General features: G+C 38.5%; 1 protein-coding gene across 2 annotated transcripts in view; it reads right to left on the bottom strand.

The window, feature by feature from the left end:
- The window catches only part of kiz (kizuna centrosomal protein), a 30,632-nt gene extending 18,827 nt beyond the window's left edge, over positions 1-11,805 (bottom strand). Inside the window, exons 1-8 of one of the 2 annotated variants that reach the window (XM_088002538.1) lie at positions 11,643-11,805; positions 10,848-10,910; positions 9,948-10,110; positions 8,879-8,950; positions 6,101-6,695; positions 5,690-5,948; positions 1,059-1,178; positions 306-458 (exon numbers count right to left, since the gene is read on the bottom strand). In XM_088002538.1, the coding sequence (XP_087858664.1) occupies positions 306-458; positions 1,059-1,178; positions 5,690-5,948; positions 6,101-6,695; positions 8,879-8,950; positions 9,948-10,110; positions 10,848-10,910; positions 11,643-11,716 (1,499 nt within the window). In that variant the 5' untranslated portion in view covers positions 11,717-11,805. The remainder of the gene's footprint in view (positions 1-305; positions 459-1,058; positions 1,179-5,689; positions 5,949-6,100; positions 6,696-8,878; positions 8,951-9,947; positions 10,111-10,847; positions 10,911-11,642) is intronic. The other variant, XM_088002539.1, reaches the window with a different exon arrangement.
- Between the last annotated feature and the right edge of the window lie 11,110 nt (positions 11,806-22,915).

Genomic DNA, 22,915 nt, shown 5'->3' with positions numbered 1-22,915 from the left:
TTTGGATGTCTGTTTTAAAGCTATTATAAACTGAAGAACCTTTGTCTATTTCATTTAAAAAAAAATAATAATAAATAAATAATCTTATTTATATAAATTAGTCAAAATTTTAGCTAGTAAGCCAAGAGATTGAAAACAGTTTTGCACAATTGTCATTGTAAATGCATAATTCAAACAATAACAAAAACCTATTGTTGAGACAAAATAATTCAGCACTACTGCAACAATTAACAAAATTCAAACAGAAATGCCTCTTATCACTTTTGAGGCACCATGATAGTAAAAAAACACCCACTGACGCTTACCTTATTTCATTAGGCTGATGCGCTCTCACCAGCTCCTCTGGTAGGACGCAGCCCTTCTCCGTGCTCCATGACAACCTCCGAAGCTCATGAAGGACGACAGTTCCACATGCTTCAAGGTCCTCGTCAATCAAGCCCGCGCCATCGTCACAAAGGCTGCCCGATATATAGAAAGCGGTCAGCTATTGCCATGGCGCCCTGAGGTGAGCCCCAGGCCAGCATTGCGGAGAACGCATCGAAGACAAACAAACATCCTAAACGAGCATAATCATAAACATCAGCGCAACTAAACATTATGAGGGTCGTGACACCAAACGGTCGCACAACAGACGGAGGTAAGTACACACTATGTAGTCAGACAGCCCTGTTCTGGTGCAACATTTATTCTTTTATGCTTTACGACAGGAGCAGCAATTATGGTAAATGATTCATGCTATGAAGTATAAAAACCTTATGAAAAAGAAGCTCTGTCTAATGAAACACATTCCCTGTCCTCTATCTCTATGACTCCCAATAACAATCGAGCCGGGGTGGTTACTATAACAATCCCATGCGTTTGAAAAACCCCTCAGAAATAAAGACGCACGCCTGATGGTGATGACACTTCATCTAATGTGAGAGCCCTCAGCAGAAGGATAATATGTTTTTCTCGTCTGCTCAAACTGCTCCACAGCTATTAAATAAATTTACATGGCTTTCCATTTAGACAGGGAGAGATAAGATTGTAAAGTTTGAAGAAAGACAGGAAGGATGTACCTGATAATCCTATTGAGTTGTCTCCCATCTATTGAGGAATCTCTGTACACGTGGCTCTGCTCGCCGTGGAGTCGCCCTTCGATGCTGTCTAGCAGATTAAAGAGTCCTTCCAGGGAGAGGCTAAAAAAAAAAAAAACATTGCAAATATTGTGATGAAAGGAAATAAAAAGCGGAGGTCATATAATCGATTTGGTTTGAAATTGTAAAAGGAAACAAAAAAAAATAAAAGGATGCCATTTGATCCAAAAATCTGACACATTTTTTTTTTTTTTTTCCAGGCAATTTCCTTGAGATACTCAAGGACCACCGGAGAATCCGGCCATCAAAACGTGACGGCAACAATGCAGGATTTCAACACTTCACTGTCTGTTGATGGTGCCACATGTAATAACAGGTTGCACAGAAAAGCTGTGACACCTGGCACTCAGAAAGGAGAACTTCTGTCTGCTGCTGTAGTAAAACGCAGGCTCAATCCTGTCCAGTTAAATTACTTATGCAGAAAATAAGTAACGTAGTATTAACCAGAGTGAATTTATAAACACAGTAAAAGCTCACAAAAATTTTTTATAAAAATCCTAAAAGAAAAATAGAGGGGAGTCTGGGTGATTTCTTTTGGTTGAAGATTTAAACTTTAATCTGGCCTAGTGAGGCTATGAAATGAGAAATGGATCCCTAATTCATGGGGATATGCAGAATTCATCTCTTTCTTGTGCATTAAGCTCTGGGTGGCCCTCATTGAATTCTCCCAGAAACCCCAACAGAGACATTCTGAGCCGCCATCCTTTAAAGAGAGGCCGGAGAGAGTTTATGACAGTCTGTAATAGGCTCTCGGGTTAAGGGTCAGCAGACAATTGCTCCCCCTTTTTTTCCGCAGATTGTTTCCTGGTAACATTCTGAAAGAATAAGCAAAACATGTGTCTTAGTGTGCCACAAGTTGTTCCACTTTATTATTATAGAAAACATCTCGGAAATTAGTGAATTTTCTGCAAATAGTCCACGTGTATATCTTTACTTTGTATGCTGCTGCTGTTCACAGGATGTTTTAACTAGGTGGAAGAGGTCAGCAGTAATACTGTACAACACACAGTTCTGACTTGGGTGATTTTTTACCACACAGAATTGGTCCCAAAATTGAGTGATTAGTGTCAGGAGGAAGCACACTGCTCGCACAGATGGCAAAAATAACTCAACCAAACTGACAAATACAGCCACAAATAGTCCCAACACAGCTGTGGCTTTAAATATTGTCCATGTTCCACAATAAGACGATAATTCAAGAGACAGACTCTGTTATTTATCTTCTTATTGTGTCCTGGTCTGACAGCTTATGCAAACAGTATGGGAGGTTCTGGTTGCTTTACTGTGTTGGGCAGATTTTATCAACAAATGAGAGCGAATGGGAAATCACATCTGTTACAGGGACAAGCAGGACTAGAGGGAGAGAAAATAGAAAATGGCCAGAGAATCAGAGAAACAACAATGCCAGTCACAACAAAAATAGCAAACAAATGAGAAAAGAAAAAAACAATATTAAGCATGGATCTGTTAGCAGTACCGAGGTACTGAAAGGTTTTTAAAAGTTCTGGTTTCAAAGTACCAAAAAGTTCCATTAGGTTACATTGAAAACACTGAAGTGTCCTGAATTTTCTCCAGTTGCATGAGAAAGACTTATAATTTTTTAGTCCCAGAATGACCTTTGTGGTGTTAAACCTAAATGTTTTTTTGTTTGTTTTATGATATAGGCAATATGGCTCACTACCCTGGGCGGCATAGTGTCTGGGGCGGCACAAGCACCCAACAAACAGCAAAAAAAATATGAATTTGCCTGGAAGATTTGAAAGAAAGATTCAACCAGGCTGACACTCATGGAAAATCACCACCAGTATCTAATAAGCAGACAGCAGTTTGCAGAGGGACAAAAAGGTTTAATGGAATGCAGTGCTTATTATACATTATATAGTATATATATGTATGTCTGAATATACACAGTACAATACATGCAGTATATTCCTTCCTTTACCTTGCATGCTCCTACAACGACATTGTAATTACATAGGAATTAATTATAACTAATTCTATACTGCTAACATGATGTACTGCTCTTTAATTTGGACTAAAGGCGCTTGGCAGTACCAAAAAGCCTCGAGCCATTGTGCAGTTAGGTGAAACTGTATTTGTGAGGCGGACACACTGGGGCCATTATGAGAAGAAACCCAGACAATATTTCAGTCTCTCTCAGTCTGTCCGTGCTGGAGGAAGAAAATATAATGGGATAATCTAATGAATTGCTTGGGACTGGGGTTTGAATAGAAGGAGAGATATAAACTCTAACCTTAAGGGAGAGGGAAAGAGAGGGAGACGATAGACGCAGGATGTTCTCTGAGCTTTACATCAAAGCCTCTGGTTCTCTCCTCAGACACAGAAGCTCTCTGTGTTAACAATGGTGGCAGCAGCCCCCACCGTCGTCTCTCCATTGCAGGCTAACTGCAACTCCTCTTAGGGTCACAGCATAAAAAGTATGCTAGACCACACATAAATGTGCCTGCTGCATCATTAGGGGGGGAAATATAATCTTTCAAACTCCTTTAGAAATACACAAAGGCTGTACCAACTTTTAAATAATGTGCTTCCAATTAGTGCTCAGAAAGGTTTGTGATATTTATAACAGGTACAGTAAGCAGAGTATAATCTATAATGTAGCATAAGGGGAGAGAGAAGAAAAAAAAAAACAAATATGTTTACAAATGCACAAAAATAAAGTGGTTTGTAAAATGCACAAAAGGGGCTGCTTATATGAAGAGGGGAAAAAGCAGAAGCACTGTGTGCAAAAACATTCACATGGGGTTTTCTGTGACTCCGACTCCATCCAAAGTGATCCTTCAACTCAGAAGCCATCATCACGCTAAGGATTTGTGGCTGTAAGTGCTGTCCACATGCCCACCCTCCAGAACACTCTATGGTGCCACAATTTCCTCCTCCAGTGGGGACTTCCTGAGGTCTCTCAAGCAGAAAATTGCTCTGTTAGAGCATTATCTTGGATTATGGCAATATTGTTGTGGACAGGTCCTGAGCTCTCCCCTCTATAAGATGCATCACTGCCACAACAGCCGCTGCTAATGCGAAGCTGCAGACAACACTGTGGCATGGACTGTGACTCCCTCAGCTCCTCTCTGTCAGCCCCAGATTTGATACTTGCAAAGAACTTCACCCACTATCACTAACTGCAATGTGGTTCAGGATGAGCGTGCAGAACATTCTTTTATGCAAGCTTAGCTTAGGTTTTTGGAAAAAGGTTCACTAAGTTGTGCCAATTCTAAAAGGACAATGTACTATAACAGAAGAAAACAGAAAAAATGTGCCGTTGTCAGTTGGTTTTGATTTATTTTGCTGGTTTGATGCAAATAATTATTTAAATAAGAAAAGAGGAGAGTGAATCCTTCCATAAACCAGTCTATGTGAAAATGTCTCTCATGACACAAAAAAGGCATAAAGCCACTGATTAGATTTTTTTGTTCTTTCCCATTTTTCTTTGTGTTTTTATCAAATTGTTCCAAGTGTTTTCTTGTTTACGTACACATTCCTATTTAATTTATTCCTGCTTCCATTTCGTGCCTGTAAACAAACAATTTTGTACCAGTTTTCATATTTTCTATATTTCTGTGTAGTTCAATATTTTTAGGAAATATAGAGGTATACTGCCTACAAAATCCCCTATTTAGGCTTGCTGACTTCTATAAAATATGACAGATTAATACTCCAGATAAGGCTGCACAACATATCATGAATATAGTATTACTGCATCTCTATAGTGAATTAATATATGTGTCAAAGTACCATAAGTTCACCCTTTGCATCTCAATAGGATAATTCAGAATGGAGTCTGTACAGAATGCAAACACTTGACACTGATTACAGTAATCAAGGGGTTAAAGGTCACAGGAAAAGTTGGAAGCATAAAAGAGAGAATTAAGGAAATGTGAATTTATCACATCACAAGGATTTTCTAACATAACACAGAACGTCTGATGATCAAACAAAAACTTTGACCTTCTACTAATAGATGTTGTTTAACAGAGTCACGTATCCAAATTTTATTTAAAAAAACTGTAAGATAAATTGGAAGCACTTTGTACAGAAGAGTGGGCCCAAATGATGAGAGAGATCAGAGAGATGATGTTTGTGTAAGGAATATGTAGGGACACCACTCAAATGGAAAATACTGAAAATAGAACAAAGTCTTAGGAGTTAAAGTCTAGAAGACAATCACTATCACTGTTCGCCATCCATCATGTCTTGGGGACCATCAAAAACATAAAGTTCAACCCCTTGTATTTAAACACAACTTGAATGCTATATTAAAAGTTTCTTGTCATGTAGTGTTCATGACTCGATGATTAGCTAAATTCACATCCCTCTTGTGATGTCATCAACCCAAACACAAATAAGGAAGAAATGCAGATTTCTTTCTTCAGTGCAAATCTTATATTTTGTAAAACCCTAAATAGTGGAAATCCATGCAACATTACCCAGAAGTACTTTAGCTGTCGGTGTAGCTTTACAGGTGAAAACAAAACAACATTGGATAGTCTCTTTAAAATTTCAGAAACCAAAACACTTCAAACATACTTTACCTTTTCAAAGTCACCCCCGGTGTTGAGGATTCACCGTTTAACCGCTCTGTGTTCTTAGACTCATCAGAGTGGGGGGATGAATCAGGACGATGCTGTTTGTGATCACCACTTCCTCTGCAAGAGGTATTTCTCTCTGATGCTGCCTCCACTGGTAAATCCTCCTCGAGCTCCGATTGTGTCAAAGAAATTGTCAGGTCACTGGAACTGCTCTCTGACAACTGCACATCTGAGCATGATTCTCCAACACTCTCACATTTTCCTGAATGTAAACAACCCAAACAGTATCACTTGTTTTTTTTTTTAAGAAAAATATAAAAAACTTCAAAGGGCAAAATAAAGTGCTAAAAACTGTTTCTGTGAAGGCAGATAAAAGCTACAACAAGGAAGTAAGGAAGAAATATCACTGCAAACCTGATGTCTCTTGAGCTCCTTTTCTGAAAGTGGTTTCAGGCTTCAAATGGCTAAGACCTCTCTCTTCATCTCCCATTATGAGAGGCTTGCGAGCCACCTCTTGGGAGTCAGTGGGTTCTGCAGCGGGATTCTTAGCCATCGCAGGGTTACCGTTGCCGGGAAATGGATTCTTCTCAGACCTCGTCAAGGTCACCAGAGGTGAAGCTTCTCGTTCATCATCACTTGCAGAAGCCACACAACCAGCTGCCGCTGTTGAGGCGCGAGCAGATGGGAGCAGCCCCGACACTCTTTCATGTTTGTCACTCAAATTACAGCCGTCAGGGGAATCGTTTGAGCTTGAAATGTCATCTGATAAATGCGCTCGCTTACTGGCGGCATCCTCTCCGCCAACTCTGAAGTCCTTCAAAAGGCCACTCGGTAGACGTTCGCACGGCTGAACGCTGCGATTGGGCGATCGCTGCACTGCTTGGTGTGAGTGTACACTTGTGGTGCCAGCTTCGGCATCATAGCCCCTGGATGTCTGGCGGTCCATAAAAATTTTCACTTGCTTAAAGTTCTTGCTGTTGTCCCACTGTCGCCTTTGCACAGCTTTAATCTGCATTCAGGAAAAGCAGAAAAACATTCATCTGGAGTTTTATTTCTGAAAAGGAAAGTGTTATTTAACACATTTAGAAGTGTTTTGGTAAGCTATAATCAAAAGTTAAATTGTTTAAACAATTCAAATAACAAATCCCATACAGTATACAGATTCATATCTGGCAGGACAATATATTTCAACTGCAGTAGAGTAAAAATCTAAAAGGTCAACAATATATTTAGTCTGTTGGATGAACATAAACTCTCCAAAATCCCCAAAGTGAATGTATTTGATTTTAGACGCTGAGTTGTGGGAACATTGTAATGAAGAAAAAGCAAGACATTAAAACCTTCATCTCAAAATTTGGCATGAATATTACAAAACATGTTTTTTTATATCATAAGACCTACTAAAAAAAAAAACGATGTCGGCTATTTGAGCCATAAGTCCAGGTACTGTAAAGTATATAGAATCAATACTTTGGTTTGGGTTTCCTTTGTATTAATAACTGTTTGGCACTGGAGGAGATCAGAAAGTGGCATTTATGCTGGTATTTTTGGCACAGCATTGGAGAATGTGGCAGCATTAATTCCAGCTCAACTATAAATTAGCTTCTCAACCCTCCACTTTCCATGCAAACTCTTGGGTATTGCTTCAAAATTTTAACTAGGCAGCTTGTTTTTCCCCTTCCACTAAACTTTCCAAGAATAATCCTTGCACACAGCAGTCTGAACAGCCAGATTTTTAGCAATGACGTTTCATGCCTCATCCATGAAAGATGCCAATGACTGTCTGCTGGATAACTATCAAGCCAGGAGTCTTCCGAGTGATTGTGTATTACAATTATAACCACAATTATCAAAATTACGTTTATTATTGGTGCTATGTAATATTAAAGTTTTCCAAAACACAGAATTTTCCATTACTTGTCAGCCATAATAATGGAAAATGAAAAGGTTTCAAATTCCACACTCTGTGTAATTAATCTCTATATGATTTAAGTAGATTTGCAACTCACATAAACACAATTTAAAATAATACCATTATTTATTGAGATTCACTTGCTACATGTCGCCAGCCTGATTCATAAGAAATGTAGTTTATTTGGGCAAAGGTTAGAGTTTTATTCTTACTATTTTTACACTAATGTGTCAGGATCAATGCTTTAACTTTTAATCTTGTGAAAAATCCTTTAGACAAGTTTTGATTCATGTCTGCAATGTCACCAAGAGGGAAGAGAGAGAGAGAGAGAAAAGAGCAAAAAAAAAAAAAGCCTCCCTCCAAACATAACAACAAAAAGCGTAGCTTCTGTTTCTTTTCTGATAAGAGTCTTAAATACCAAACAGTTAGCTGCTTAATAACATTCACTGTAACCCATGCAGCCTGCCCAGCAGATCCACAAAGTAGGTAAAAAAAGAGGAAAAGTTAATTTCTTGGCTGAGTGATTCCATCGGTAGCTGCAGGGCAAAGTAGAAAGTGTTTCACTAAAGTAGCAATTGATTCTTCTATCAATCTGCGGCACGCGTGTGCTCTTCCAAGGAATGTATTAAATATGAAAATCATATCCCGTTATCATCTGTCTCCAGCTTTCAGCCCGGTAAGCTTTCCTTAATGAATGCTGCAGCCTGAGGGACATGCACACTGCCAGCCAATGGCTTGTATGCATAATGGAGTGACGGTACCATTTTGCTCATTACAATATCGACAGGCTGAGGGAGTGGGGGTGGGGGGGGCTGCACACAGTTACAAGTGACTGCTCTAGACAGCATGCTCCAAGTTATTGTGAGATGTCTTAGACATTTCATCTAAAAGAGCTTTAACTGCTTTAAGTGAAGGGAGAAAGCAGCTATGGGCTTGAACTACACTGCTTGTGCAGATTCCCCAGCAAGGATTAGACACCTGTGCTATTACAGATACACAGTTTAAACGTAGACTCCTCTACAGATTTACCAGGCATAATGTCTGCTTTCTTCTGTTCTCCTAAATCTGAAAACAGAGCCCCGATAGAGCTGTCTGTAATTTGCATAAAACTTGTAAACATTTTTTAAATACGAGCATCGAGCACGAGCTAAAAAGAACCAACAAAATAAGCACAAAATATAAAGCAGCAGCACAAAAGCAACAAAATGTAGCATACACAAGAAGCTTGACGGTCTTATCCCAAAAAAAATTCATAGCACCAAAATATGAACAGTTTTTACCTTTGCTGCTTCCAGCTCCTCTGTCTTGCTGCTCGCTTCAGTGAATCTGGAAATCTTTTCCAAGAAGTCAGCCTGTATAAAAAAAAATGTATTAAATAACCAGATACAATATAGAAAAATAAACATATTCACATTGCATTAGAAAAGGAATACCTCCAATAACAGTGCTCAATATTATATGACTACAAAGAACCTAAAGTGGCAACCTTGGAGCAGCAGGCTATCAGTCAAAGCGAGTTTACTCAAGTGAGCATGCCTGGTGTAGAATAAGATACTCTCCTTAACGTTTATCTGACTGACTGCCTTAATCTAAACTCACACAGTAATTGTATTTCAATCGAACAATAAATCTTGGTTTAGCTCAAACATACACTTTTTTTTAACATGTTTCTTTATTTTAAAAAGAAAAAAACCTTCCCCAATTAGTGTAGGAATATTTCTTTTTTCAGGTGTCATAATCGTGGTAATAAAACCATTAATGCAAGAGCGATGCTAAAAATCGCCAAAACAAAAACAAACATATAGGGCTCAAAATCATTCAGAGGAAATAAACCAACTGCTTGAGGGGAGAGAATGACTAAACCTCTGGAGCACTTCAGAGTCTCTATATTGGGCAATTAACTCAGTGAGTCATAATTAGCCAATTTTGTTAATTTGATATTAAGCTGTCAAGCACTGTCATTGAGTTTTAAGTGATAATCTGACTGGCTCATTGTTTTGTCCCTTTTTCATTTGCTTGTGGTGATAAATTGCACTGTTTGAGTGTTTACTTCTCACATCAAGCCACTGCGAGCAATTTCAATGGGCTACTTGTCTACTATGCATTTTCTAAGTAGTAAATGTACAATGTGGCAATTAAGCTAATGTGTGCAAAATGTGTTTGAAGTAATATTTTTCTTTAAGTCATTTGTTTACTGCTTGAGGTGTTTTTTAATCAGATTATGAATAAAATATTTGCTCGGGTTGGGGATTTTGCAGTCTGTTGATAGTGCTTTTATCAAGGGAAAATCTACATAAGCAATCTGAAACTGTGTTAATAAATACATAGCAGTGTCAGTGAATGTAGTACCTTTTGTTGTTGCAGGGGCCCATGGTCAGAACTGTACTCCTTCATGCTAATTTCCATGCACTCCACATCTCTCTTAAGCTGAAGGTTTCTCATTTTCGCTCGTGCTTCCCTGCCACAGATTTCTTTGAGATAGCTGCGCAGTTTGGAACACTTTATCTGCAAGCTGAAGGCAATGGAGAAGTGTTATTCAAGGGAAATATTATCTGAGAGCATTGTCAAAAACTAAGAGGTAGACCTCTCATAAGAAAAGGTTAAGCACAATATGATTTAAATTTGAAGCTTGCTCAGAAGCCTCATATCAACATGAGCTTTGCTGTTTTGACTTGAAATGTGAATATGAATGAGACTGAAAACACCCTGCTAAGGTTCAGACACCATTTATAATACTCTTGCTAAGTTGTCGCTGTCATTGGAATCCCCTCCTTGTGGTTTTGGTCGTTTTGTACGTAACTTTGTCAGGTACAAAATGGAGCTATTCCAATGACATGTCGTCCAGATGCAAATATTCATAAAGAACAACCTTATATTAGGTACCTTTTGCCTCACACTAACAATGACCTCTTTCTTTGCTTAAATGCCGTTGTTAAAAAAATAATGATTCATAACACGAAGGTAAAACTGTTTCTCACCAAAGGCAAAGACTTAAGCATTTTAAAATTATTTTTAGAACAATAAGAATAAAATCTTTAGAAATCAATTTATACTATTGTTTGATACTTTACTGAACGGCTGTTTTCGTTGCAATGTAGAGATTTCCTCTGGAGAGTGAATAATAATACCATACAGCACACATGTGCAAGCAAATGTGAAAAAAGTAAAAATAAACAAAATAATAAAAAAGCAAAAATGAGAAGTTCAAATGTCCACATATTCTTATTTTTGTCAGCTGGTGAAACTTACATTCTTGCATCTGATCTGGAGTAAGCAAACAGCTCCCTCTCCAGCTCCAGTCTGCACTTCTCACTGCATAAAGACATGAAACAAGTAAACAAAAGGTATCATTCTGGTCAATTGCCCCTTAGTGAAATAATGACCCCCTCTCATACCCACCCAATTCCATGTTGTCGCCTCTTTACATTCATATTGCGTCTGCAAACAAACCTTTTCCGTCCATATAACTACTTAACCATTGCATATAATTTTGTTTTTTTCTTTTGTAGGAGGTACACTTGCATAAAAAACTTAAATGTCATGTGTATTGTACTTTAAACTTTTCACACCTGCCCATTTGCTTTGTACGAATACGGTATAGTAAGTCCGAAACGTCCGGTGGTAAATAGCTCCATTTTGTACCTGACAAAGTTACGTACAAAACGACCAAAACGACAAGGAGGCGATTCCAGCACCCTCAAAGACCTAAATAGCTTAGCACATAAAAGGTATTTCTAGACTAATTATTAAGAGCATTAACGCTATTATTTACAAGCATGCAGTCTCATAAAAAAACACAATAGCTCAATCAATAAACGGAGATTAACTTTGACAAGTATTCAAGTATGAACACAAGAGCAGCTCCTAGATTTACCTCCGTTAGCTTAAGTTAGCCTCAGAGATAATTAGCCGCTCAAATTCGCCGCATAGCTAGCCCGAGTCGCGCGGCATAAGGACACCACCAGGCGGCAGAGATTACAACTCGAGCCCCTAGTCTACCTCGGCCCGACGCTCCTGGTAAGAAAGAACAGAGAGAAAGCGTACCTTTTATGCATGTTTTGCTGAATAGACGCTATCTTTGCATAGTAGCGGTCCTCGCTGTAAGTCGACCCCGCCATTTTCACCGGCTTTGGAGCCGCGGCAGAGCCGAGACCAGCAAGGGTAGGCACAAGGAGGAGGCAGAGAGAAAGGCGGTTGTGTTTACGGTGGTTACCATGAGAACGACTTCCCAGAAACCTTTGCTGGTAAACACAAAATGCACATGGTCTATTTTTTTTTCGAATCAACTCTTTATGCTAGAAACGAAGTGTCTTCTTTTGAGAAATGCATATGCAAGTGCCTAAATGCCATTTCTGATTATCAAGGATTATAACCTGACTTTCTTAAATATCATCCATCAAAAGCCGTTGTCTTTTGTTTGATAAGCGTTCCCTTCTCTGTCAGAAAAAGACTGATGTCTCGTTTTCACAGATAATGGCAGTTTCCTATTATCTTTAGACAGCATCTTGGATCACAGTTTATCACTGACATTTCTCAAAATGTCATGTTTTACCATGTTGATCTTGATGAAGCAAACTTGTTAAAATAAGATAGCACAGCATGTTAAAAACTTGTTACTATTATCATTATACCCTCTCTCCATTATTAAATTATGACTTTTCCTTTTTCCTCATAAGTGCCTTTTAGAATTTACAGACACATAGCCTCAATGATGTGCCAAGAGAAACAAGTACACAAATACACACACACCTTGAAAAGGCATTTTAACATTTTGACAGGTTACCATAAACGTAAGCATATTTTATTGCATATGTGGTAAACCAACAGAATTGTGTTGCCTTACTGTGAAGTAGGGCTGAAACGATTCCTCGAATGATTCGAGTACCTCGATTACTAAAATTCCTCGAGGAAAATTTACCTGCCTCGAAGCTTCGTTAATTTATGTTTTATTAGTTAGCGCACCGTGTTCCGGCCGGGACTTCATTTGCGTTGCGCGGAGCTCTCACTTCCGCCTCTGAGTTGTTGACAAAAGCTAAGTCTCAGCGGCATAAAGTCCAATCTTCAAGATTGGCCCGTGGGGATTTTATGGATTGATGATAATGCCCGACTTTTTATCGTTTTTGGGGAACCAATAAGCATCCTTAAAATGACTGGGGGAATGCCTGGAGTACGGCAGCATTTCTCCTCCGGGGCTGCTGGTTGAAAGCGAACGGCGGGAAGAGCGCTGAGGTGAGCGGATAGACTGAACAGGGCGGGCGGCTGAGTAGCTGATGCTTACCGTGTAAATGTAGCTTTACCGACGAACCGCACAATAAATTTCATATCCCGGTCTAAAGAAACGGGTGGCGGAGCGCATCGTACATGGCTGGTAGATGAGTTTCTGAGTGTGACCAGTGAAGGTGTCGTAAATATCCCGTATTGCTTCCCCCCGTGTTCGTCCCCCGGTCTAACGGTTCGTCAGTCCGCTGGTCTATTTCCTCCCCTCCACCCCATCTTACGTTCGTTCATTCGCCCTCTCCTCCCACTCCAGGCGGCATTTCCCGTATTTTCAAACCCAAAGCGTGACAGGTTAGGTGGCAAGGTGAGTTTAATTAATCTATTAAACTCACTGAAGATGAATACATAAACTAAAAGCTGGATTGTAGACATTTTTTATAAGCATATTTGTGAGCCTGCCTCTTTGTTATTACATTCAATATAATTTCAGATTTTTCTATAACTTTTCTTCTGGTTAACTTAGAAAGTGAGCTATTATTGTTACAGGTTAGTTTTCTAAACTACAAAAAAGCAACTGTTAGGGATGCTCAAATATGAAAAATTGGACTGATATTGATATCTGATAGTAACACCGGTATTATGCCAGATTTACCAATATTTCATTTTATAATTTTTTTTATCCGATTACTCGATTAATCGTAAGAATAATCGATAGATTACTCGATTACTAAAATATTCGTTTACAACAGCCCTACTGTGAAGTAAGATTCAAATCAAAGCCCAATATTGTTCTAAAACTGTTCACAGATAACAATCTGAAAAGTCTGGCATTGATTTGTATTTTGACCCCACACATAGATGCTTTGTCGAGCCAACATTCCGCACAATTATCAATGGACATCCTTGGGGTGTCTCTCCACTGATTTTAGACATGTTGAGACTGAAATGTCTCACAATTTATTTTAGTGAAATTGCTCGAGCTCAGTCAGATTAAACGAAGAGCATTTGTCTTTAAATTTTGCAAGAGATTCCCAATTTGATATTGGTCAACTTTGACTGAATTGTTCTAACACATAAATGTGCTAAGGTATACAATCCCATTGCAGCTTTGGTTGTGTGTTTTAGTTTGTCATCCTGGTTGAAGGTGTATCTCTCCCCACTCTCAGGTATTTTGTAGCTTCTTATTAGTTTTCTGCCAGGATTGCCCTGAATTTAACTTAATCTATCTTCCTATCATCCTGGCCCGGCCAGCTTCCTTGTTCCTGCTGAAGAAAAGTATTAGATGATTGGTTCAGACTGACATGCACTGCAGTGTTGTTTTTTCAAACCATGTACTTTAGTTTGAGAGGAGGCCTTATTTAGATCTAATTTTGGTTGCAGAGGTTTAATTTTGGTCACAGGTAGCCAGAGCTCATTTTTCCATGGGGTTTTTTGCGTGACTTGTGGCAAACTGGACTTCTGGTGTAAATACTTATGCACAGCACTAAATTTACAGACTGTCTAAATAGTGGACAAGAATGCCCAGTCAATAGCACTCTTCTCTCCTTTGCTTCACAGAAAAACTGCTTTGTGTCATGCATTGCTTCAGTTTATCACACTGTCTGTTCCACTGCTTCTTTCCACAAAGACAAATGCTAAAACCTTACAGCGCCGCACATGCATCAGTGATTTGTAAGCTTAATTTCTACCTTTCCATTACAAATTAGTTTTAAAATGTTGTCTGTACATTGGTGGTTTATTGGTCAATACATTAGTTGAGGTGTATAAAAACTGAGTATAATCAGTTACTATATATATATATATATATATATATATATATATATATATATATATATATATATATATATATATATATATATATATATAAATAGTGTATTTGTTCTCTGTCATTTGTATTTTGAATAATCCTCTTTTGAAACATAGATAATGACCATGACTATCATTTATAAGTATTGCCCAAAACCTTTGAAGTGTGTTCATTTGAACACTATATGTCAGAGATTTGGATTCCAGCCCCTCAAATGCACATTGCAATCAACCAATTTCCCCCAATTCCAGACCCATCAAATTGCTCTTTAGCGGTTGAACAGGAGAGTTTTGTTGTCCTTTTCTAATGCTAATCTGCCCTATTCAGCATCTCTCTATGAGGCTATTTGTTGTGAAATAAATCCCCCTGTTTGCCTCCTGCATGTATAATTGATATTGTTGCTAGGTTTTTTTGTTTGTGCCACAGAGAGCTGAAAGGCAGTGCTTTAGAGGTGATGAAGAAAATGAGACTTGCCTCATTGCTGCTCCAGCTGAGCCCGTCCAAGGTTGTTGGCTGTGCGATTAACCATTGTTTGAAGTCATAACATGTATTGGTGATGATTTTCTTTACTGTAGTATTATTCAAAGTACAGACAATATTAACAGGGACTGTTTTAAACTTAATGTCCTTCCCCTAATTTCCACAATGGCATGTTAGAAAGAGGTTTGTTGGACAATTGGGGAGATGTGCACACACAGTACACACAGGATCAGTTTTATTATTCATAATAAGTATTATATAATATGACATATGATATTATATTATATATATATATATATATATATATATATATATATATATATATATATATATATATATATATATATATATATATATTAGAGGTGTGCCGATCGATCGGCCATCGAACATAATCGGCCGATTTCCGTGAAAAAGTGTATGATCGGTGATCGCCGATCACGGTCTCTTGTTGCCGATGAAACAAACCGATCACCTGCATCTTATTTCACAGCCTGCCTGTGCAGCTGGTCTCCTCTTTTCTTCACAGCAACAAATCCTAAGCGATGTCGTGTGGAACTATAACGCACTGAGTGAATGGGGAAGTTTGCGTGTTGCGGCGGAAAATTGAAGCACGTCAAAATGCATCAACCCGACGAATCTAATATGGCATAAAAACAAAGCCATACTTGACGGAGTTTGGCTACATCGAGGCTCACTGCAGTAAAAAAAAAAAAAAAGGCATATGGAGCGATCAGACAGCAGGTAAAGCAGCGCACAGCTACAAACACTCACCCGGATTAGCATCACGGTCAGAAAGCTAAACAAAAATTATTTAAGTCTTCGAGCTGCGGTGTAAAACGCTGGTTCTGCTCTCGCTGTTGAACCGCTGCTACGCTACAGGTAGTAATATTTCACAGACGGAGCGCCGCTTCTGCTCCACCTGGTAGTGACTCTCACACCGAACCTCTGCTTAAAGCTGCAGGATCTAACTTAAAAAAATAAAGTTTACATACGTATTAAAACTTTCGCTGACCTAACATGAGACAGATAATCTCTGAAAAAAATAATCGATCTCCTCCCTGTTCTGCATAATTACTCCGCTCAGTCAGAAACAGCCAATCAGAACTAGCAGTAATCAGCTAGCCGCCATGCTATCAGGAAGTTTTCATTCAGTAACTCTGGATTGTTTATTGTAATGGAACCTGTATTTGCCTTTGAATGTAAAGTTTTATACTTGAATTTTTTGGCAATGTTGAGAGGATATATTTTGACTCTTTGCATTATTTAGCCTCTTCAGAGCCTGCATATGTTTTCAGTCTGTTATAGATAGTATTATTGATAGCAGTACAATTTGCACAATGCCTGTTTTGATTTTTTTCTTGAAAAAAGTTATTAAAAACAAACTTTTGTCTATATTAATTTGAATTCATGGTTCCTTTTTCCACATAATGTAACTGGTAGTGCTTATGATTAAAATAATAATTATGTGATCAGTATCGGTGATCGGCCCTCATGGGTGATCGGAATCGGAATCGGCAGGAAAAAACCTGATCGGCACATCTCTAATATATATATATATATATATATATATATATATATATATATATATATATATATATATATATATATATATATATATAGTAATAAACCATTTGAAAATGTTTATTTGTTGCTTGTTTATTAAATACATTTTCTTCTAATTACAAAACAAATCGAAATACTGCAAATATAACACTATTTTGCAGTGATTATCTTAGTGTATTTTTAGCAGGAATCTTTCACTTTTTTTTTTTTTTCTTTTCTGCTGCTCCTGCAGCAACATGCAATGGGTATAGCCATTGATACGCCCCAACAGAGGTCACAATTTGCATAAGAATTAACAGCTAGTAAATTAAATTGACATGCAGTGCACATCTCCATTGAATCCTTCAGACCTTTGTTCGTCTGCTTGGTCGAGCTCATGTTCAATTCGTAGCCTAGTCGGAAACATCTGTGCAGTTAATAATTTGATAAACAGCTTACACAAATGCTAAATTATTTCCCCATTCTCCTCCCCTTTTTACTCCATCCTCCCTTGTGCAGGACTTGGAACAGTTGGCTCACCTCTCTGTGCTGTTGGGTTTATCTGTCTTTTGTTGCTCTTCCACTGCTCTGGTCTCCGTGATTTCAAAGGGGAACAACGTTTGGGATAAATGCTAAATACCATTTCCTTTATTAAGCAGAGAAACGTGGAGATTTTATTTCTTGTGCATTCATATCTCTGTCTAGTTAGCATTTACAAAAATGTAAGAAAGGGGGAAAAAAAGAACAACTGTGACATTTTCTCATTTTACCATCCACAATACCCACTGACTGCCCCAGAACTCAGGTGACTCATTGTGTTATTGCAATTTAAGGTCTGACATAATTTTTTTCTTTCTTTTTCCCAGAGAACATTTTGCATCAAAGTGCAAAAGCTTTCAAGTTTCATGTGTTAATTCAATGATCACTTGTATCTGTAATTGGCTGATAACTCCAGTGAAAGAGATTTCACCAGGCTTTTATGATTGTTTCGGAAAGTAGGCACTTATACAGCTGCCGGCAGCGCTATAGTTTGATTTTCAAAAATTTGTATTAAAGAGATTCAATGTGTGCCGACAATGGTATTAGATACATCAGTTTAAAACCAGGTCACATTTAATTTTATAATACATAAAAAGCAATATCACTTAGATCTTTACAAAGCCAGTGAATGCACATGGTTCGGTGTGTGCATCTTCTGTGACAGAATACATTTTTGTCGATGAAAGGACAGCAATTAACTAAGTGCTATCAAGTGGATAAAAAGTTGCAAGAAGTCCCCTTTATAATTTCATAGAACAGAAAGTTGAGCAAATAGAAAGGCCTGAAGTGGAACTAGTATTCAGTGGCTCTCTTTTCGGTTGAGATTCAAGAAGAAAACAGAAAGTGAGCTAGGCTGTGTTAAGACAGCCAGAGATAAATTGTTTTACTGCCTTTGTCCTTTATTAGTTGGAAGAAAGAAGATCCGATTCATGCCAATGTTGCACTTGTTGGTAATTTGAATAAACATCAGGGCAGTCTCGAGTGCTGTCTGAGAGCACAATATGTCAGTGTGGTTTCAAACAAAGACTCTCAGGTCTAATGACAATGGCTTGTTGTTACACACGTCTTGTGATGCAGAGTGGATTCGTTCTCTGTTTTGTTCATTTTTTTAAATTCTTTACTTTGAACACTGGCCTCTTGTGTGACTTGTCAACTTTTTTGACCTGCTTGTAATTCATGGGCTGATCTTGTTCACTTCTGAGTTTGACTGACAGCTAATTTGCGGGATGGCGTGCGTTTTGACAGATTAGATTCCCAACAGCGGTGTTTTGGGTCAAGATATTTGACATTAAGGCCTTGGTGTTTAACGGTTGGTAGCACTGATCTATGACCCTGATAAGACTGAGCCACTCTAAGTCTTTCAGAAGTTTTAAGGAAGTCGACGGAATAATTCAGGATTATTAAAGTGAGGTTTCATTAAAATTTATAAGCAATTAATATGCTATGTTATTGGTTCTGGAGGCTCAAGCAAAATGCAAGGCAAGTTTATGAATATTGGACCATATCTACACCAAATAACCCAAAAGGTTTTACAGGAAATCAAGTAAACTAATTAAAGCTTTCCTTTAAAATACAGCTCAATATTTTAAACTCTAAGAGCATTGCACAAAAAGAAACTGATGCTAAAATACCAATTTAATTTTCATTCTTGCATTTCAGTCACTATGAAAGAGCAAATTGTTCATTAGTGAGACTGTTAAAAAGCTGGAGGAAACAGCTAAAAGCTGATTCAAGTGAAGAAAATAAAATACAAACTTCTCGCATCTTATTTTTGAAAAATTGACTTTTATTTTGGAGATAGTAACTATTGCTTGTTTGTTTGGGTTGCCACATTAGCAGCCACTATATGCGCTCCATTGTTGACTCATTTTAATGAGTTTTCCAGTTACTCTGATCTAAAAAGCTTAACTTGTTCTATGCTCAACATGTTTCACATGTTAAAATAATTGTTGCCACCGATAATCAACGACGTTTATGAATACAACTGTCCCATGGAAACATAATAATAATTTAAAAGTTCATAACATCATTTGTATCAGCATATGCTGTTTTTAGAAATAAACTGTTGATATTTTATGATGGTAAAATTCTCCTTTGGACTTGGCACTCAGGTGACTAGCCAATACCCTCTAGGACCAACGGATTTAGATTTACATCAAATGAAGACACTATCAAAGTAATCTACTGAATGTTACATAAACTACTTCTAACATTTTATTATAAGACCCTTAGTTCAAAAATCCAACAACACCCCATCATCAATGAAAGTGTGGGCAAAAGTTTTAGTTTGACTCCTTAGTTGCTGTTAAGACCCGGATCTTCCAGATTGGTCGAGCTAAGAAAAGCTGACTCAATAATTGAGCACCTCTTCCTACAACCAAAGTGCCAATCTAGATGTGGATGGCCCATTTGACCCAGTGCTCAAAAAAGAGGCCCAGAAGGCATGACTCACATCCACAGTAACACATTAGGAAATGCTTTACTTGTTTGTGTGAGGAGCATCCTTTCCTGTCTGCTCCACGGGTCATGCTCAGTTGACACTCAGTTGTCATTGTGCTTATGTGGGTTTAGTCTTTCAGGTCAAATCATCCTTCAATTTGAAGTAAAATAGAGGATAGCGGGGGGCAAGGATCAACTCAGGCCCCATCCCTCTCTTCCGCATTAAGCCATCATCATGTTGTAAGGTGAGCTCCTGTAATGAACCCTGTCACTGCTGCCACTGCACCAATATACCCACAACAGCGCATGCATATTGATTGCAAATCGTGAGTGAGAGAACATGTGTGCCTGTAATGTATTTGTGCATGCTCACGCAAGCTCACCTTTTTCTGGCAAGAAGCAAGGGAATCGTCTTACTCTCTTGCTGATTAGAAAGCTCATGCATAGGAAATCACGACAGAGACACTGCTCCCCATCTGCCCGCAGTGCAGGTGAAAACAATTTACACATCACCAGGCTAATGGATACATTCATAGGGAGCACACAGAGTGGGAAAGAGGGATTGAGCGGGCAGAGGGAGAGAATTACAGCGAGCGAAAGTGTCTGGTTGTAATGGGTCCAGGCCAAGGCAGGCCAGTGGCCCTGCTCATGCGGCCAAGCCAGATAGCAGCCTATCAGATAACACATAATCACCAGGGTCAGGGACTAATGAATGCGGTCATGGCCTGCCAGAAAAGGCTTTTGCCCGCACTAAAGACACTTGTAAACAATTCGACTGGGTGAAACATGGCAATAATATGTTGATTCAGGAGGTAATGAGGTTCTCCCCGAATCAATACCCCCAGCTAACCTCGCTCCCAGGTGGGCCAGTGAAGAGCAGCCATCCCGGTTGGTTAGCATGCACCTATGCCGATGACCTTTCCGTGGCAGTAAGGACATGAGGCAGTCTGAAGAGGACTGTTCTCGTATTGCACAAGGCGCTGAGTGTCAGAACTTTCATTCGCAGCAAGCAAATGAACAGGCAGGCGCCGCATGCTAATGAGCGGCAGGCTATTTTCCACCTTTTTTATCTGCACATTATGCTCTTGACTTTGGAGAAGGTGGGAATTAGGTTGGACCTCAGTGTCAGGCTGCCTGATGGCTCCGCTCAGGAAAAACTGGTAATTGAAGCCGATGGCTGCCGCGGAGGAGGTCTGAATTTGGAAATAAACAGTTTCAAGCACTGCACGTCATTTCTAGAGAGATGACAGGGGGAATAGAAATGAGCTGTCTGGATCTAATGTGATTTTGTAGCAGAGAAAAAAAAGAGGCCATCTTACAGATAACAATTGCACTAATTAGGACTTCAGTGCCACCATAATGACAAGCGACCAAGTTGCTCAGTTCAGAGAGGACAATTAAGAAGATGCTGGCACAGAGACAAACCAAATAAACAAGGCCACATATGGCACTGAATTTAGCACATTGTCAAGCTCAACACTGTCACACATGTACATTTAATAACTTTTAAGGGAATTAAAACACATGCAGCATTATTTTTATCCTCGTAGTGTAATTAGTATAGGGACATATTTTGTTATTGTTTAATTTTGCAATAACAAAGTACTTAAATCATACCTCTTTAGTAAGTTGTTCTTGTGTGATTCTGTGCTATGGGTGTGATACACAATCAATCAATCAATCAATCAATCAATCAATCAATCAATCAATCAATGTACCCAGAACCCTGGTTTTTGCAATTTTGAAAATATTATGTTACTGTTCCTTTATATGTATTATTTATTTTTATATAAAACATTATTTTTATGGCGGTTTTTATGGCGGTCAGAGAGAATAGGCTGCTATAAACGTCCTCCAAAGAGTGACTGGTCTGACCCCTGGTCTAACCCCTAGAGATAGGGCACCATCTGAGGGAAGCTTGGAATAGAGTCACTGCTCCTCCACATCAAAAGGTATTGGTTAATTTGGCTCCAGTCTAGAATTCTAGTGCGGTACTAAGTTTTGTCTTTAATACTCATCATCACACAGTGTAACTCCAGATACTAAAATGTTGGGCAAGCATATATGGTACAACTGGATCGATTTGATTCTTAATTATCAATAAGGACTTTTTTTTATGGAAAATTTAACTTCAAATGAGCTTTAATTACTTCTACGTGTCGAGTTTCACAAGATACAGGGCTTGACCCTATTTTATTTGGGCTTAATGTGCTTAATTTGATTCCCTATATCATCTTTTGGTGAGCTCTCTTGTAATCACATTGGGGGTGATATTAAGTAATTGTATTATTTTTAAGCCTCTGTATATCTATAAAGTTTCAGTCCTCCAGGATGTAGGAAATGTGTAAAAATTCTTGTTATCTGATGATTTCCTCTGCGGTTGACTTTCTACATACATTCAAACTACCATCAAATACCAGGAGCTGGACTTTGATGGTATATATCAATTAAACAAGATGTAAAAAAATATTGCTTGTTCTCATTTTATCAGTTTTGAAATGCTGGTTAAATGAGTGCCATGACACCTAATGTTCAGATGGTATTCAACCCATAGTAAAACTTCTTTGTCTCGCCTACAGCTCTTCCAAAATGTGGTTGCTAAGAATGGATCCTTCCCATGTCACGCCATTGCTGCTTGATCTATCCTGCTTCTTTGTTCTGTACAGTTTAAGGTTTTGGTTTGAACCTTTAAAGCTCTACACGGCAACACATTTTTAATGTTCTCCAGACTTACGTCAGCACCAGCGAGGCCTCTGAAGTTGACTGATTAGAGCTTCTTATCTGTCTCCAGCTCTTAAAAATCAAGGTAAGCGAGTCTAGGCAATTGAAGCCATCTTTCCAGACCACTTTCATCTACTTTTTTGGACCCAATTGAGACATTCTGGAAACACTTATTTGTTTAGAATTTTATTTTGGGTAAATCCAATCATCTAACATTACATGATTGTACTTTAGGTTTTTAATATTTACTTACTTAGTACCTGCTCATGCATATGTTCTGCATGGGGTCTCACTTGGGAGTCAATACCTCTCCCTGTTTCAATTTCTAAAGAATTATTAGCAATACTTGTTCTCAAAAGTTATTTGAAGTTCCTAAGCTCACATACCGCTGCATCTCCTCTTTTTTACCCCCCCAAAATAAAAGCCTTGCATTACCAAAATATAACCAGTAAACATTTCTAAGCAGGATTTCATGATTTGAATGAAAACTCTCTGTTTCAAATCTTTCAGTATGGCTGTTTCATTGATCTCTCTTGCTGAATTAGATTGGATTTTGTTTATCTACCTTCTG

This window comes from Poecilia mexicana, unplaced genomic scaffold (assembly GCF_051168715.1).
Source record: "Poecilia mexicana isolate PSO_F unplaced genomic scaffold, ASM5116871v1 scaffold_22, whole genome shotgun sequence".
Classification (NCBI taxonomy): Eukaryota; Metazoa; Chordata; class Actinopteri; order Cyprinodontiformes; family Poeciliidae; genus Poecilia; species Poecilia mexicana.
The sequence above is the reverse complement of the archived record's forward strand: the minus strand, read 5'-3'. Positions and strand labels throughout refer to the sequence as shown.